At 37.9% G+C, this 16016-nt stretch overlaps 1 protein-coding gene across 1 annotated transcript; it reads left to right on the top strand.

The window, feature by feature from the left end:
* The first annotated feature begins 5433 nt into the window (after positions 1-5433).
* LOC121996150 (protein LIKE COV 2-like) lies at positions 5434-15615 on the top strand. Its single transcript, XM_042549994.1, has 7 exons — positions 5434-5684; positions 6933-6985; positions 7068-7177; positions 14403-14570; positions 14702-14799; positions 14888-15014; positions 15192-15615. The coding sequence occupies exons 1-7, from the start codon at positions 5559-5561 to the stop codon at positions 15296-15298; spliced, it is 789 nt and encodes a 262-aa protein (XP_042405928.1). The 5' UTR covers positions 5434-5558; the 3' UTR covers positions 15299-15615.
* Positions 15616-16016: the final 401 nt, after the last annotated feature.

Raw genomic sequence — 16016 nt, forward strand, 5'->3', positions numbered from 1 at the left:
TTAAACTCTTTTAAAACCATGATATCCACATAAGAAATAATTTTAATAAAATCCTTTTTAATATTCTAGTGGCCGCCACCCAAGCTTGGGACCCATGCTTTGGCCGGCCACCAACTAGCTCATCCACTTGGTCTTGGCCGGCCCTAGCTTGGGTTCCAAGCTAGCTTGGCCGCCCCATTGGATGGGTAAGAAGGTGGGTATGGTGGGTATAAATCTCTATATACTAGAGGCTACGATAGGGACCGAGAGGAGGAATTGGTTTTGGTCTCCCGATGAAATTAAGCATCCCGTGTTCGCCCCGAACACACAACTTAATTTCATCAATAATAATTCATTCCACTAGAGAACTATTATTGAACTATCGCACCAATCCCAAATTACATTTTGGGCTCCTTCTTATTATGAGTGTGTTAGTCTCCATGTGTTTAAGATAACAAATGTCCACTAATTAAGTAAGTTACTGACAACTCACTTAATTAATAACTAGCTCCAAGAGTAGTACCACTCAACTTCATTGTCATGTCGGACTAAGTCCACCTGCAGGGTTTAACATGACAATCCTTATGAGCTCCTCTTGGGGACATTCTCAACCTAGATCACTAGGACACAGTTTCCTTCTATAATCAACAACACACTATAAGTGATATCATTTCCCAACTTATCGGGCTTATTGATTCATCGAACTAAATCTCACCCATTGATAAATTAAAGAAATAAATATCAAATATATGTGCTTGTTATTATATTAGGATTAAGAGCACACACTTCCATAATAACTGAGGTCTTTGTTTCTTTATAAAGTCAGTATAAAAGAAACGATCTCTAATGGTCCTACTCAATACACTCTAAGTGTACTAGTGTAATTATATAGTTAAGATAAACTAATACCTAATTACACTACGACCTTCCAATGGTTTGTTCCTTTCCATTATGGTCGTGAGCTACTGTTTATAATTTATAAGGTACTGATAACATGATCCTCTGTGTGTGACACCACACACCATGTTATCTACAATATAAATTAACTGAACAACTACATTTATCATAAATGTAGACATTTGACCAATGTGATTCTTATTTCTAGATAAATGTTTATACCAAAAGCTAGGCTTTTAGTATACACTCTAACAAGGTGTGTATACACCTCCCCACAGCTTTATATAAGAGCCCTCAGACTTCGACGGAGGTACGCAATCTCACATCTTCGAAGCCACTTCCTCGTTTTCCTCTTGCCTGACTTGAGTGTCGGAGGGTCATCGCCGGGAACCCCTTCCCGGCCCGACTTCTTTGCAGGTCCGCCGGAGATCCATACGGTCGGTCAAAGATCCACGTCATCAGTTGGAAGAGCGCCACGTGCCCAGCATCCATCGATTCAGCGTTCGGACAGGATCATCATACTTGCATTGTACTTATTATACCTATACTTCATGTATGGAGGATTTATTTTGTTTGTTGTTATGTTTAGGCGATTAGCACTTATTTCTACTTATACTAAGTTCATGAAATTAGTCTGTTGTCTGTTTTGGTTTTTAAAATCCTAGGAAAAATGATTTTCAAAATTCCAAACTTTGTTAGTTATTTCAAAAATATGGATTAGCCTAGGATCTTACCCCTTAGAAATCATGTACCCCTAGTTCCAGCCAGAGCATCTCACAAGCACACTAGGATTAATTTGCTTGTGTTTGAAAATTTATAGAATTGTGTGAGATGCATAGGGTACTGCCTGGACTTAAGAATGCTTATGTCTCTGCATCGACATAAGTCTGGGCGTTAAATACCAAATAACAATAATCAAGGTAAGGTATCCAGACTTAGTCAAATATAACTGGATCACTAACTTAACTTGACTAACCAAGTGAAAACTGTTGCTCTCTAGTTAAATAGCTAGTAGCTAGTGGTTAGACATGTGGCCAAGAAAATTAAGTATTAAGTGATATTTTTACTCATGCTTGGACTTTAGGAATTTGTGTAAAGGAACAATTTTGTTAAAAATGGCCTTAGTTAAAATGTTACAAGTTTTTTTCAAACTAAGTACTTTTCAAAAACATTTTAAAGTATTCTTTAAAAAAACTTCAAAATTTGTGACAACTTTTTATTTAGCTAAAAGGTTTACAAGAAAATTAACTCTAAAAGGAAAAGTGTTTATCAACGTATGGTTAACCCTTTATTAAAAATCCTTTATTTTTCTAAAAAAAAAATTCCCCACTTTAAAAGCTAAGTGCTTATTTAAAATCCCTATTTTTCTTTTTGAAAGATAAGATAAAAATTATTTCTGAAAAGATAAGATTTCTCAAAACTAGCTAAGGTTATCTATCACTTTTTCATTTTTTTTTTCTTTACTCTATTGCTTATTTTGATATATGGTAAAGGGGGAGAGTAGAGAAAAATTCAAAATTCAATTCAAATTCAAAGAAAATTAAAAAATTTAAATTCAGGGGAGCTTTTATTAAGAGGGAGTGTTTATAAACTTCTATTAAGGGGGAGCTTTATATCAAATTTATGCTTGTGCTAAATTTATCAAATTTATGTTTATGCTAGAGATGCTTTATAACATTTCTTTATTGTATTTCTTTTTTTAACCTTGAATTTCAGTTTCCATAATCAAAAAGGGAGATATTGTTGGTGCGGGAAGCATCCGACGATCGAACCTTAGTTTCGATAATGACAAAGAGATTCAAAGTTAAGGTTATTTGTTATCTGATATGTTAAATGAGTTTGCAGGAAAGTCCTAACTGCGGTTAAGTAGGTGGAAAACCCTAAGGGGGCAACCTTAGGTCCTAGGGGGTGGTAACCCTAGGTGGAAGAAAATCCTAAGGGGTGGTAACCTTAGTCCTAGGGGGTGTTAACCCTAGGTGGTGGGAATCCTAAGGGGGAGTAACCTTAGATCGTAGGGAGTGGAAACCTAGGTGGCGAAAAACCCTAAGGGGTGGTAACCCTAGGTGAAAAGTCCAGTCGATTTGAATGACCGAACTGGCATCAGGTATACTCTCCTTAGTGGAGTAGGTGAGGATGCGTTCCCCCGAAGAGGGAACAGTAGGCGTTGGTTCGACCTAGGGTTTCCGGTCAAAAATTCGAAGTCAGAACTGGACAGTCCACGACTGTCAAACTTGTATATTATTATGGTTATTGTGTGTGCTAACTTTGTTTTGCAGGATATGTGGTTGGTTTATGGACTAACATGTTTTGCTATGACAAAGGAGCAAGATTAGCCTCGGATGAACAATACCCAAGGCGCCCTCATGGAGCTTGAGGTGCCTCGAGTGCAAGGCAGATCCAGCGCATACAGCAGGGTGGGAGGCGCCTCGGACGGAGCTGGAGGTGCCTCGGACTAGGCTTGGAGGCCCCTTCAAGGGTGATAGAGGCGCCTTCAACCAGATAAGCTACGACCATTTCAGTTCTGATTCGTGCGGCTGACTCGGCAACCTGAGGGCCCTCGGACAGGTTTGGAGGCACCTTCAGCAGGCTATTTAAGGGGTATTCAAGCAGCAGTCTAATATACAACATTCCAAGCGATCTTCCTTCAACCAACTGCTAACAAGATGACCCAGAAGTGCTGTTACAAGTCCCCGATGACCCGGAACTTCAATTTCGTAATTCTGTTGTCGGTATTATATTTCTTTATTCAACATATTGTAATTTAAAGTTGTAATCTTTAACGTCATTATAGTTGTTGCCCAACGTAAACGCTCAACGAGCGTGAGCCTTGGAGTAGGAGTCACCATAGGCTCCGAACCAAGTAAATAACTTGTGTTCGCGATTGTTTTTTTTTAATTCCGCTGCTTATTACTCGTTCGTTTTCCGAATCTGAAACGTGTGAAAGCCACGAGCGCTATTCACCCCCCCTCTAGCGCATCTCAATCCAACAGATTCGAGAGCTCAATAACATCTAACGAATCAAGCTCAAACAAATCTTTAAATAAGCTCAAGCTCATAAAAAATAAATCAAGCCAAACTTAAACAATCATTTTAAAAACTTGGTTCATTTTAAGCTTGGCTCGGTTACCTTATCAAAAAAGTTTGAATACCTTAAAGCTCGGCTCGGCTTGACTCGTTTACATCCCTAATTATGACCCATTTATGTCGGGTAAATAGTTGCATTTTCTATCTTTCTTGCGATAATGATTACATTAAAAGAAGTAACATTCGTTGCTTTAATTCTTGACAGCGAGGGGCATTTCAGCTTAGTTTGAAGAAGCAAGAAGCGTGAGCCATCGGAAGTTAGGAGTCGAGAGTAATCGAGAGTTGGGAGTAGGGAGTATGAGAGTAGCTAACAACCGGGAGTCCGGGAGTAGTCGGTATTGAGTTGCTATTATGGGCGATTTGGAGGGTGGCGAGGCTTCCATTCTATGAGGAAGAATAATCAAAGAGAACGGATCAGAATGACAGTCAGAGAAATCCTCCGACGCTTAAGTCAGCATTTGGTAAAGAAGGTTGTTCTGGAAATTAGGATTTGGAATGTTATGTGCACATACCTTTGTTCATGAGAATTGACTACCTTTTATAGGATTAAAACTCTCCTCCACGTTCTTCCCATGCCTTCTCGTTTCCGTTATCATGGCCATGTCCCAAAATAAATGATCATTATGACCCATTTATGTCGGGTAAATAGCTGCGTTTTCTGCCTTTCTTGCGATAACGATTACATTAAAAGAATAACTGTTCATTGCTTTAATTCTTGACAGTTGAGGTCCTTTCAGCTTAGTTTGAGAAAGTAGGAAACGTGAGCTGCTGGGAGTCGGGAGTCGAGAGTAATTGGGAGTCGAGAGTAGCTAGGAGCTGGGAGTTGAAAGCCGAGGAGTAACCGAGAGTCGCGAGTATGAGAGTAGTTGGGAGGCGGGAGTAACTGAGAGTCAGCCCTCATTGACTATACTTACCATCTTAGCTTAATTATTAATCTTCTTGACTGCGTAACCCTTGTAAAATATCTCAGTATCAGCAAGGATAATTTTTAAAATTTTTAAAATACTTTCTAATGCTAACAACCTAGATCTCTTAGTCCACTTTTTACGAATCAAAGGAGGAGTCATTTGTATATATTAGTGGGGAGTCATGATCCCTAACTGTAAAATAGGTGGGGGGCATGACTCCCTATTAATAATGATATACGTAAGTGGTCCACTCTTTATCTGAAAAAACGGATTTGAGGATCTCCCCTCTAATGCTAATAGATTTTTTTTTTAAAATATATTTGGTTTTATTATTAAAATGTTTCATCGGACAGGTTATTAGTCAAACTATTAGATAGCTAATAAATATTAGAGGTATTTGTAAATTTTAGAAAATAGACTAAAACCTCGGTTTTATCGCAACATTTATTAATGGAAAATAAATAATTGGTTGCTTCGCTGACTCAGCCATAGAAGAACCACCAAGCCCATTTTCGTCCTTTTGTTACTTTTCAGACTGCCGCGATATAAAATAGCCACCACCGAGACGGCGACACATCACCTGCGTTCTCCTCATTGGAGACTGAGGGCGTTAGGTCAAGTCTCGCTGTCCCGCGTTGCCGTCGAGATCGGGCGAGGAAGGAGGGAGCAGAGAAGAGGAGACGCGAGGAGATGAGAGGAGAGGAGAGGGAGATGGCGGAGGAGAAGGAGTCCACGTCGATTCCGCTAAGCCAGGCGGTGGATCCCGAAAACCCCGCCAAAGCGCCCCCAGCTACGCCGAGTTCCTCCACTCGGAAGGTGCGTGCATCTCGGATAATTATCGTGTTTGTCTTGTATGCTTATCAGTGGGACTGCGTTTTGGAGTCCCTATACCGGAAATTTCGCTTTTTCCTTTTTCTGTTAGCTTTAAACTTTGAAATGGTGGATTAGGGTTCTAGATTTATAAGAAATGTGGACAAGTTCAGATCGGGAGGGTGCTTGGTTGGATAAGTTTGATCGAGTTTGGTGAAATGCATTCGTATCATAGTGATGCTGTGACTTCTTGCTAAGGGACACTGGGACACTAACATTAAAAGTGATACGCCAACTTTTTAGTATGGAAAACAAAACATAAAATTACGAAGATAGAGAACGTATGACAATGGTGAAAATCTATGGAAGTCATGGATACCATGTTGATGCAGATGTCAGTACTTTAATTTACTGGTTGATATGGAAATCAATAAATTACTGACTGGTTGGGGTGGGCAGCCGCATAGGCAGGCAATTTATGACTATGATGCTGTTTCAGGATACAGAAAACAAAGTCTTGGGTGAATTCAATTTGTGTTCTCCAGGATAATATGCACCTCACAATTTACCATGCTGTTCCCATCTAAAAGTGGCATTCAATTCTGTAGGAGAATTGTACAAACCTCCCTCTCTACCAGTAAACGGACTCTCGTTTTTGCATACAGAAATTTGCTATAAAATGATGGTGATTTTTGAACCAGTATGTCTTTTTAATAGGTATTCTAATTACTTCAGCAAGGGAATGACACCCATTTACTCCACAATTCAAGGAAACTCACTCCAAAAGAACAACAATTTCCAGCTTTTTCTACTGGCTATTTTTTTTTTTCTTGTTTTACTAAAAAAACGGAGCTTGTATCAAGTTGTGTTGTGCATTTTACAAAGAATATGAATCTTTGAATCATATGAACAATAGAATGTGCTAGATGATGTCCGGAAGCTTTTTATTCTCTCTTATAACTGGTATTAGAAGTCCATTATGCCTGCTTTGTATCTTGATGGTCTTTCTTATTTTTCGGTCATATACAAACATTTCCTGATAATCAATAGTCCTAAATGATTGGGAATACTTTTCTTCTGTATCTCTTATTCTGACTTGTCTTCAATATTACATGTGGATTTTTTGCATTTCAGCTTGCAATTGTTTAGCACATGAATATTTTTCAAAATTATATTTTGCATACTCTCATTTCTGTTGAGAGAATGTGATTTCCTCCATAACATCTAGTCTGATTCCTTTGCCACCCTTCACAGGCTTGTTTTGCCGTTCTCCAGAGTTGGGTGTCAAAAAAGTTCGTGACTGGATGGTACAGCTTCTCGTGTTTATTCCTATGCTTTGATGTTATTGATTTTTTATTCTAACCCTTTTTTTTTTCTAATTTCTTCTAGTGTAGTTCTCTTTCCTGTTGCAATCACCTTTTACATTACATGGTGGTTTATTCAGTTCTTTGATGGTTTCTTCAGTCCACTGTATAACAAGCTTGGGGTAGACATCTTTGGTGAGTTATTTCTTGCTTCCCTATTTTTGATTGTGTTCCATTTCCCCTTTATTTCGGTAGGAAATGGATTTTTTTTCTTTGGTAAGTTTGACTGCATTCTCCAACAGTCACAATAGATTTGACTATTTTCGTAGAATAATTCAATTGGTGATCTCTTAAAAAAATGTAATCGAAAATCATAGTTTAAAAGAAAACGTAACTTTGAATGTGGTAAGCTATTTGTAGGATCGACACCCGTGGTTTTTACGTTCATTTTTCGCAAATCACAAAGTAAGTCACAGCGGAAAGTAAAGAGCACAGAACAAGAACACCAAGGATTTTACTTGGTTCGGAGCCTGTGACAACTCCTACTCCAAGGCCACGATCGTTGATCGCTTTCGTTGGACAATCACGGTAAGCTTGAGAAATCTTTACAGAGATAGCAATTACAAGTATTGAAATTAACAACAAAGTTTACCAACAACAAAGGATTAGTAGTTGTTCGTCGATTGTCGAAGCAACGTTTGGACGTCGCCGACTTGTCTCGAAGCAGCACACAAGAGAGTAGAAGTTGTTCAGTTTTGGTGTTTCAAAGTGCTGGTCAAGGCTCCTTTTTATAGTAGAGTCGAGTCTGATCTAGATGCACTGATCTCGAGATCAAGTTTGACTTGAAGTTTATCGGTCGACCGATCCGTTTGGTCGACCGAATCTGCTGAACTTGCCCGGGTTTCTATCTAGATGCTATCGCTTCGGATGAGTCTTCGTTCAGTCTACCGATCTCGCCGTTCGGTCGACCGATCCTTCTTTCCTCGTTGGCTTATCTGGTCTGATCAACCCAGTCCAATTGAGTCAGCACCTATCCACCGTTCGGTCGACTGAACCTGAGGTTAGATCGACCGATCCCTTGGTTGAAACTTAGTCGGAAGTTGATCTGATCTCCGGGGTTTGGTCGACCGATCAAGGCTGCAAACTTCAACCTTTAAAATGTTAGTTTCCTGCAAAAGAGAGTTAGAGAAATAGGAAAATAGTATAAAATGTAACTTTGACAGTCTCTGGACTGTTCGACTCTCACTTTTGGATGTCCCGAAAATCTTAGGTCGAACGGCGCCTACTATTCCCTCGTTGGGGAACGCGTCCTCACCTACTCCTCTAAGGAGAAATTATCTTTTGCCAGATCAGTCCTCTAGACCGTATGGACTTTTGCTTAGCGTCTGAGACTCTAGGACTTCATGTTGAACGTTCGCTCCACGACCCGTCCAGACTTTTAACTAGTATCTACGATCCTAGGATTTTCACCTAGAGTCCTCGACTCTAGCATTTCGCCCAAACTCTTCGACCCGCCATGACTTCGCCCAGTCCCCCAGACCAGAACTTTGTTGCCTAACCATAACTAGGACTTTCCATAACCTAGGTACTACCCCCTAGGACCTAGGGTTACCTCCCCAGGGTTTTCCACCTGCCTAGAATCCACTAGGACTTTTGCCTAAGAACACTTAGGACTTTCCTGCAAGCTCAGTCACACTTGTTAGATCACATGACATCTTAACTTTTGAACCTTTTGTCATAATCAAAATTTAGGTTCGATCGTCTGGTACTCCCTGCACCAACAATCTCCCTCTTTTTTATTATGACAATTTGATTCAAAAGTTAAGTAAAACATATAAAAAAAATCCAATATATAGCAAAAGTTAAGAGATTCATTTATTAAAAAAAAAGAATTAACATATAAAAATCCAACATATAAAAAGTTAAGTAAAACATATAAAAAAAAATCCAACATATAGCAAAAGTTAAGAGATTCATTTATAAAGAAAAAGATTTAATTTCTTTGCTCCCCCTTAATCCCGTAACTTTCTCTCCTCAACTTTTGAATATTCTCTCCCCCTTTGACACATCAAAAATAATTTAGGGAGGAAAAAACACTTAATTTCAAAATATAATATTTTAGCTTTTCAAGTACTTTGAAAAATACTTTGGAACAAAATTTTTCTTTTTGAGATAGCAGAATTTTTGTTTTGAAAAACTTTGAAAAGGAGAGTGAAAGAAAAAATAATTCAAATAGGGAGTTTAACATAACTAAAAACTTGTAGAAAAAGTTTTTGAACAATATTTATGTTTTTAGAAGGAACTTGGTTAAAAATATAGTTTTTGAAGTTTAGTTTTTCAAAAATTTACAGCTTTTAAATTAACAAGAAGCATAGCCTTTTTGTAAAGCCTTGAGAGAATTTTTAAAGGATTCCTCAAGGTTTTGAGAAAGAACTTAGCTTTTTTATTAATAAAAAAGTTTAGCTAAATTCTTAGATTTTAAAAAACTTTGTCAAGTACTTAGCCTTTTGAAAAACAAAATCAAAAACCTTAGTTAAAAATACTTTTTCAAAAACTTATTTTTCTAGATAAAAATATTTAAAATTGCTTTTTCAAAAATATTTAAGATTATTTTTTTAAAAATAGTTAAACTTTCAAAAATAGTTAAACAAAAAAAAAAAAAACTAAACTTCCTTTTGAAAAATACTCTAACTTAACTCCCTTTTTCTCCCCCTTGATTAATGCCCTCCAAAAAATTAGGTAACTTATTTAAGTTTGGGAATCCTAGAGTTCAAGCATAAAAAAATTAAGAACATATTTAAAATAATCATTCATTTTCCTGATTTTTCATCTCACCCTTTTTAAATTGTCAAACATGTTAAGCTTCTGAGATGGAGTTAGGTTAATTTTGAAGTTGATTTTGAATTTTGGAAATTATTAAGTCTGAATTTGAAACTTTCAAAATAAAAAGTAAGTTTGAGTTTTAAAATACTTGAGTTTGAATTTTTTTTAATATTTACGTTTGAATAATTAAATTTTGAATTTTGAAACTTTTAATTAATATGTAAAAATAATTAAGATTTTAAAAATTAAATAACATTTGAAAATCAATAAGATTTTAAAATTAATTATGATTTGAAATTAATTTCCGATATGAAAATAATTAAATTTGAAGAATAATTGAGTTTGAAGATTAATAAAATTTTAGAATTAATTAAAATTTTGGAATTCATCAAGGGTTTGTAATTAATTAACATTTGAAATTAATTAAGATTTTAAAATTAATTTTGAATTTGAATGGTTTGAATTGGTTAGGCTCATTCTCAATTTAAACCTAAATCCATCTCACCCTTTCTAGATTGTCAATTCGGTACCTTATGGATTTTGTGAGATTGTTAATTTAATCTTTAATTTAAATTTAAATCTAAGGATTGATTTACATTTGAGTTAGACTAAGATTTAATAGTTAGTCAATTAAACATCCATTTCAATAATTGATTTCCAGACTGTGGCGAGGCATTAGGCCTTCTTGGGTATTGGAGCAACAACTACTTCTAGATAAAGCTTTTTAAAGAAATTAAATGTTTAATTTTCTTTCTGAAAATTCTAGGTCTAACTAATCAAGTGTTGATTAAGCCTGAGTCATTATCTACCCTAGTCTAAGCATTTATAAAGAAAACAGTAAAGCAAACATCAAGCAAGTCTATCTATTAATGAAGATGGTCTTTCTATTGGCTCCCCCTGGATCATAGCCTCGATAGGATCTATCAAGTTAGTGGATTTGATCCTTAGGGATTCAATATTAATCAAGTCCAACTTGATTAATCAAGTTAGACTTGGACACCCATGCTTAAACTACTCTTCTATTTGTTTGATTAATGAGAGACAAATAAGATTTAAATTTGTGTTTAGCCTTATACCTAAGTCCGGATCGATTGTATACGGCTCTTTATTTTCCAAGAATCATATCAAGATTTTTGGAACCCAAGGTGAACCGTGCTAATCTATCCTTCAGTTCCTTGACTTGACTTTTCATATAGGAATTTTCTTCCTCAAGTTGTTGGACTTGAATTGAAGTTCCAGTCCGAACAGATTTAGTTAAGGAGCTTCGGTTAGTCACTTCCTTAAGGATTGTTACCTCTTTTGGAGTGACTTAACCCGAACGTTGGATTTGGCTAGCTTGCGCATGAGATAATTTACTAGGTTATGTAACTTATTTACTTGAGAAGAACTTACAGTGTGGTTAGGTCATTCGGAAATTGATACGGATCCGTGGCTTCTCGCGAACTCGGTTTCCAATTCGCTCTCGGTTTCGGACTCAGACTCGGTTTTGGCACGTACGCTTGTATTGGTAGAGCAAGGAAGCTTGCTTGCTCGTGTTCTTCATCAAAGTCTTCCGAGGATTCGTACCATGTTGCTTTCAAAGTCTTCTTTCTTCTTTGCTTCTGGTTTGGACATTCCGACTTGTAGTGCCCCTTCTTGTTGCAGTCATAGCAGATAACTTCGGACTTGGCCTTCGTGTCTGATTGAGTCATCTTCTTCTTCTTCTTAAGTACTTTCCGAACTAGTTTGACTAGTTGGTGGTGACTTCGTCTTCATCTTTGAAATCCAATTTGTCTTCGGATTCGGGTTTGGTTCGGTACTTAAGCTTTGACTTCTTGTTTACGAGTTTCCCTGCAAGTAGCACAATACCTTTCTCGGTCCTAGTAGTATTAATTTGTTCATGAAGTTTAAATTCAGAAAACAATTCATCTAATCTAATTATGGAAAGGTCCTTAGATGCCTTGTAAGCATCTACCATTGATGCCCACAGTGCATTCCTAGAAAGGTGTTTAATGTGTACCTGATGATGTCATGGTTTTTCACTTTTTGTTCGATTGCGTGGAGACCGTTGAGAAGGTCTTGGATGCATACGTGTAGTTGACTCGCCGATTTACCATCCTGTATTTTTATATTATATAATTTATTTAAAATTATATCTCTTTTGCTTACCTTAGTATCGTCGGTGCCCTCGTACAGTTCGATTAATTTTTCCCATAACTCCTTAGGGTTATTAAATGGGCCTACCCGATTTAGCTCGTCTTTGGTTAAGTCACATTGGAGTGTACATGTCGCTTTTACATCCACCTCGATCTTCCTCTTTGTTGGTGCGTCCCACTTGTCGCAAGAGATGAACAATCCATCTTCTGTGGGAAATGTGAATTCGGTTTAGATTATGATCCACATTTCCACTTGAGTTTTGAGATGGTACTCCATCCGGCTTTTTCAGTATTCGAAGTTTTCACTGGAGAATAGTGGTGGTCGGGCAGTACTGTAAACTTCTTGGTGGGCCATTTAGAAAAAGACACTTGTAAACGACAACTTTTTCCAAGACTTAGTCTTGGTTTAGTAGTGTGGTAAGAAAATAAGGTAATAAATCGGTTCGAATGGTGTTGCGCCAATTTCGAGAAAAAATTCGACGAATCGACAAATTTGTTTGGAGAGGTTATTAGACCAATCCTGACTTATAGCAAAAATTTGAAAACAGAAAAAAGACATAAGAATTTATTTTTAAAAAACGGACAAAAAGTGACAAAGAATGCTTGAACGGTAGTTGTACCAATTTAGAGCAGCCCTACTCTGATACCAATTATAGAATCGATGCGTGCTAGGGGTGAATAGTGTTCGTGGCTTTCACGTTTGTTTTTCACAAATCAAAAGTAAGACGCAGCGGAAAGTAAAGAGCACATAACAAGGACACTAAGGATTTTACTTGGTTCGGAGCATGTGACGACTCCTACTCCAAGCCTTGCGATCGTTCATCGTTTTCGTTGGATAATCACTATAAACTTGAGAAATCTTTACAGAGATAACAATTATAAGTATTGAAATTAACAACAAAGTTTACCAACAATAAAGGATTAACATTTGTTCGTCGATTGTCGGAGCAGCGTTTGGACGTCGTCGAATCGTCTCGGAGCAGCGCACAAGAGAGTAGAAGTTGTTCAGTTTCGGTATTTTGAAGTATTGGTCGAGGCTCCTTTTTATAGTAGAGTCGAGTCTGATCCAAATCCACTGATCTCGGGATTAGGTTTGACTCGAAGCTTATCGGTCGACCGATCCAGCTGTTCAGTCGATCGAAACTGCTGAACCTGCCCGGCTTTCCGTCCAGATGCTGTTGCTTCAGATGATTCTTCATTCGATCGACCGATCCCGCCGTTCGGTCGACCGATCCTGTTTTCCTTGCTGGCTTATCTGGTCCGATCAACCTGGTCCGATTGAGTCAGCACCTATCCACCGTTCGGTCGACTAAACTCAAGGTTCGGTCGACCGATCCCTTGGTCGAAACTTAGCTGGAAGTTGATATGATCTCCGGGGTTCGGTCGATCGATCTGGAGGTTCGATCAACCGATCCGGAGGTTCGGTCGACCGATTAAGGCCGCAAACTTCAACCTGTAAAATGTTAGTTTCTTGCAAAACAGAGTTAGATAAATAGACAAATAGTATAAAATGTAACTTTGCCAGTCTCCGGACTGTTTGGTTCTAACTTTCGGATTTCCTAGAAACCCTAGGTCGAACCGACGTCTACTACCCTAGGTTGAACTAACGCTTACTGTTCCCTTTTCGGAGAACACGCCCTCACCTACTCCTCTCAGGAGAAATTACCTTTTGTCAGACCAGTACTCCAGACCGTTTGGATTTTTGCTTAGCGCCTAGGACTTCATGTTGAACGTATGCTCCATGACCCATCCAGACTTCCACCTGGAGTCCGCGACACAGGATTTTCACTTAGAGTCATCAACTCTAGGATTTCATCCAAAGTTCTCGACCTGCCAAGACTTCGTCCAGTCCCCCCACCAGAACTTCGTTGTCTAACCGCAGCTAGGACTTTCTGCAACCTAGGGTTATCACCCCCTAGGACCTAGGGTTACCTCCCCCTAGGGTTTTCTACATGTCTAGAATTCACTAGGACTTTTGCCTAAGAACACTTAGGACTTTCTTGCAAGCTCAGTCACATTTGTTAAATCACAAAACATCTTAACTTTTGAACTGTTTGTCATAATCAAAACTCAGGTTTGATCGTCTGGTGCTCCTGCACTAACATTGTTCACGGAAATTAAGAGTATGTGTTCTTAATTATTTCATTCAGTTTGATTTCTGCCTTTACTGCCGGGATAACAAAAGCATTGATGGCGCTATTGGTTGTATGTTATTCGACTGGCATTTAGCTGGTATTAACTAGATATAACATGTATTTTGACAGCTCATTATGCTCAACGTCATGTTCTAACTTGCTTTCCGGAAGGACAACTTTAATAGTAAATTAGTTTACTTCACCTGTGCCACATATATTTTCTTCAGTCCTTAATCCATTAAATTTGCTTGCTGTAAATTCTTTTTTGGCAAAAAATGGAGTTTGGTTTATTAGTAGCATAAGTTTGTTTCCTACTCGAAACTGCAGGCCTTGGATTCTTGACATCTTTGCTATTCATATTCTCGATTGGAATTTTTGCCTCATCATGGCTGGGAGCAACTGTTGTCTGGTTGGGAGAGTGGTTTATCAAAAGAATGCCCTTTGTACGTCACATTTACTCGGCATCAAAGCAAATTAGCACCGCAATTTCTCCAGGTATTGAATTTGTTTGAACATAAAAGTCCATTTTTTTCAGTTTCCTCAAGGCTGTATTTGGATGGAGTACTAAGAAAGGACAGTGAGGGAGAGGCTAAAGAAGCTTATCCTATTTGGCAACTATTATGCAGATCAAAACACCACCGCTTTTAAAGAGGTTGCAATTATTCGCCATCCGCGTGTTGGAGAGTATGCTTTTGGTTTCATCACATCATCCGTAGTTCTTCAGGTATTTTAATCTCAGTTGCACTATTGCCTACTTTGGCAGTAAATTGGTTAGCTCGATATTGTAATTTGATGATTGATTGACGTTGCAGAATGACAAAGGTGATGAAGAGTTGTGCAGTGTTTATGTGCCTACCAACCATCTATATATTGGAGATATATTCTTGGTCAACTCGGAAGAAATCATCAGACCCAACCTCTCTGTCCGAGAAGGCATAGGTCAGTCTCTAAAACCAGTTTACATCCTTCAGTTTCTTCTTTCTTTTAGAAATGTCAACACGCGATCATAGATGAGAAAACTAACACGTTCAATTATTAGATCAACCACTTAAGCCCAAGATAATATTGATTAACTCATCTAGCGTAAGTTATATGGTGTGTTTTTGGATGGTGTAGAGATTATTGTTTCCGGTGGTATGACAATGCCGCAGACAATTGCTCCTTTAGAAACGCCTCCCCGCAAAAACCATCAAAGCATCAGATTGAACAGAATACCAAGTTAATGTAGGTCAAGTGCATGTCAAGCCATTCGGCTGCTGGTTAATCATACCAAGCCTTTATAATGCTTGGCTCAATGGTTGAGCCAATGCTACAGAAGAATTGGTTTATGGTGCCACGGGAGCATATCGATGAACTTAGCCTGCATTTTGTATAATGAGACCGCATTGGCCACGTTTGATTCAACACTACTTATTCTATTATTCAATTGTCCTTCGCCACCTGATATTCTCGCCTAGTACAATTTCTATAAACTCTTGCTTCTTAATTATTCCGTGTTTAGTAAGATGAATCGAATTTGAACAGAAATATCTAAATTTAATCCGGATGTAAGGGTAAGATGCTTCTCTAAGCCGATTATTGTGACTGAAATGTGCTTCGTCGATGAAGAATTTCTGTGCTGGTTCTCTAATCGGATCCCAACTGAGACCCGAACCCAGATTTGTTGACCTAGTGCGTGCGTTAAAATTTTAGGACGGTGGAGTGAACCCATTCAAAAAAAAAATAATAAATCACAGAGTAAAATTATCCTAAATTATAGTTTATCAGACAATATCTAAAGCTTAAATTTTCACAGAGACAGTAAGAATATATGATTGACTTATAATAAAAACATACAATCACACAAATCACGCCATTAACACAGACAAGAAGAAGCTCAGAAACAACTAAAATGGAGGTGGTCATACACAAGTTAAATGAAAAGTGGAATCCACAACTCCG

The sequence above is a fragment of the Zingiber officinale genome, chromosome 6A, assembly GCF_018446385.1.
Source record: "Zingiber officinale cultivar Zhangliang chromosome 6A, Zo_v1.1, whole genome shotgun sequence".
Taxonomy (NCBI): Eukaryota; Viridiplantae; Streptophyta; class Magnoliopsida; order Zingiberales; family Zingiberaceae; genus Zingiber; species Zingiber officinale.

Coding starts and splice junctions, on each gene's coding strand:
- LOC121996150 (XM_042549994.1), top strand. CDS start 5,559: ATGAGAGGAGAGGAGAGGGAGATGGCGGAGGAGAAGGAGTCCACGTCG. Junction 7,178..14,402: donor GCTTGGGGTAGACATCTTTG/GTGAGTTATTTC, acceptor TCGAAACTGCAG/GCCTTGGATTCTTGACATCT. Junction 14,571..14,701: donor TAGCACCGCAATTTCTCCAG/GTATTGAATTTG, acceptor ACTATTATGCAG/ATCAAAACACCACCGCTTTT.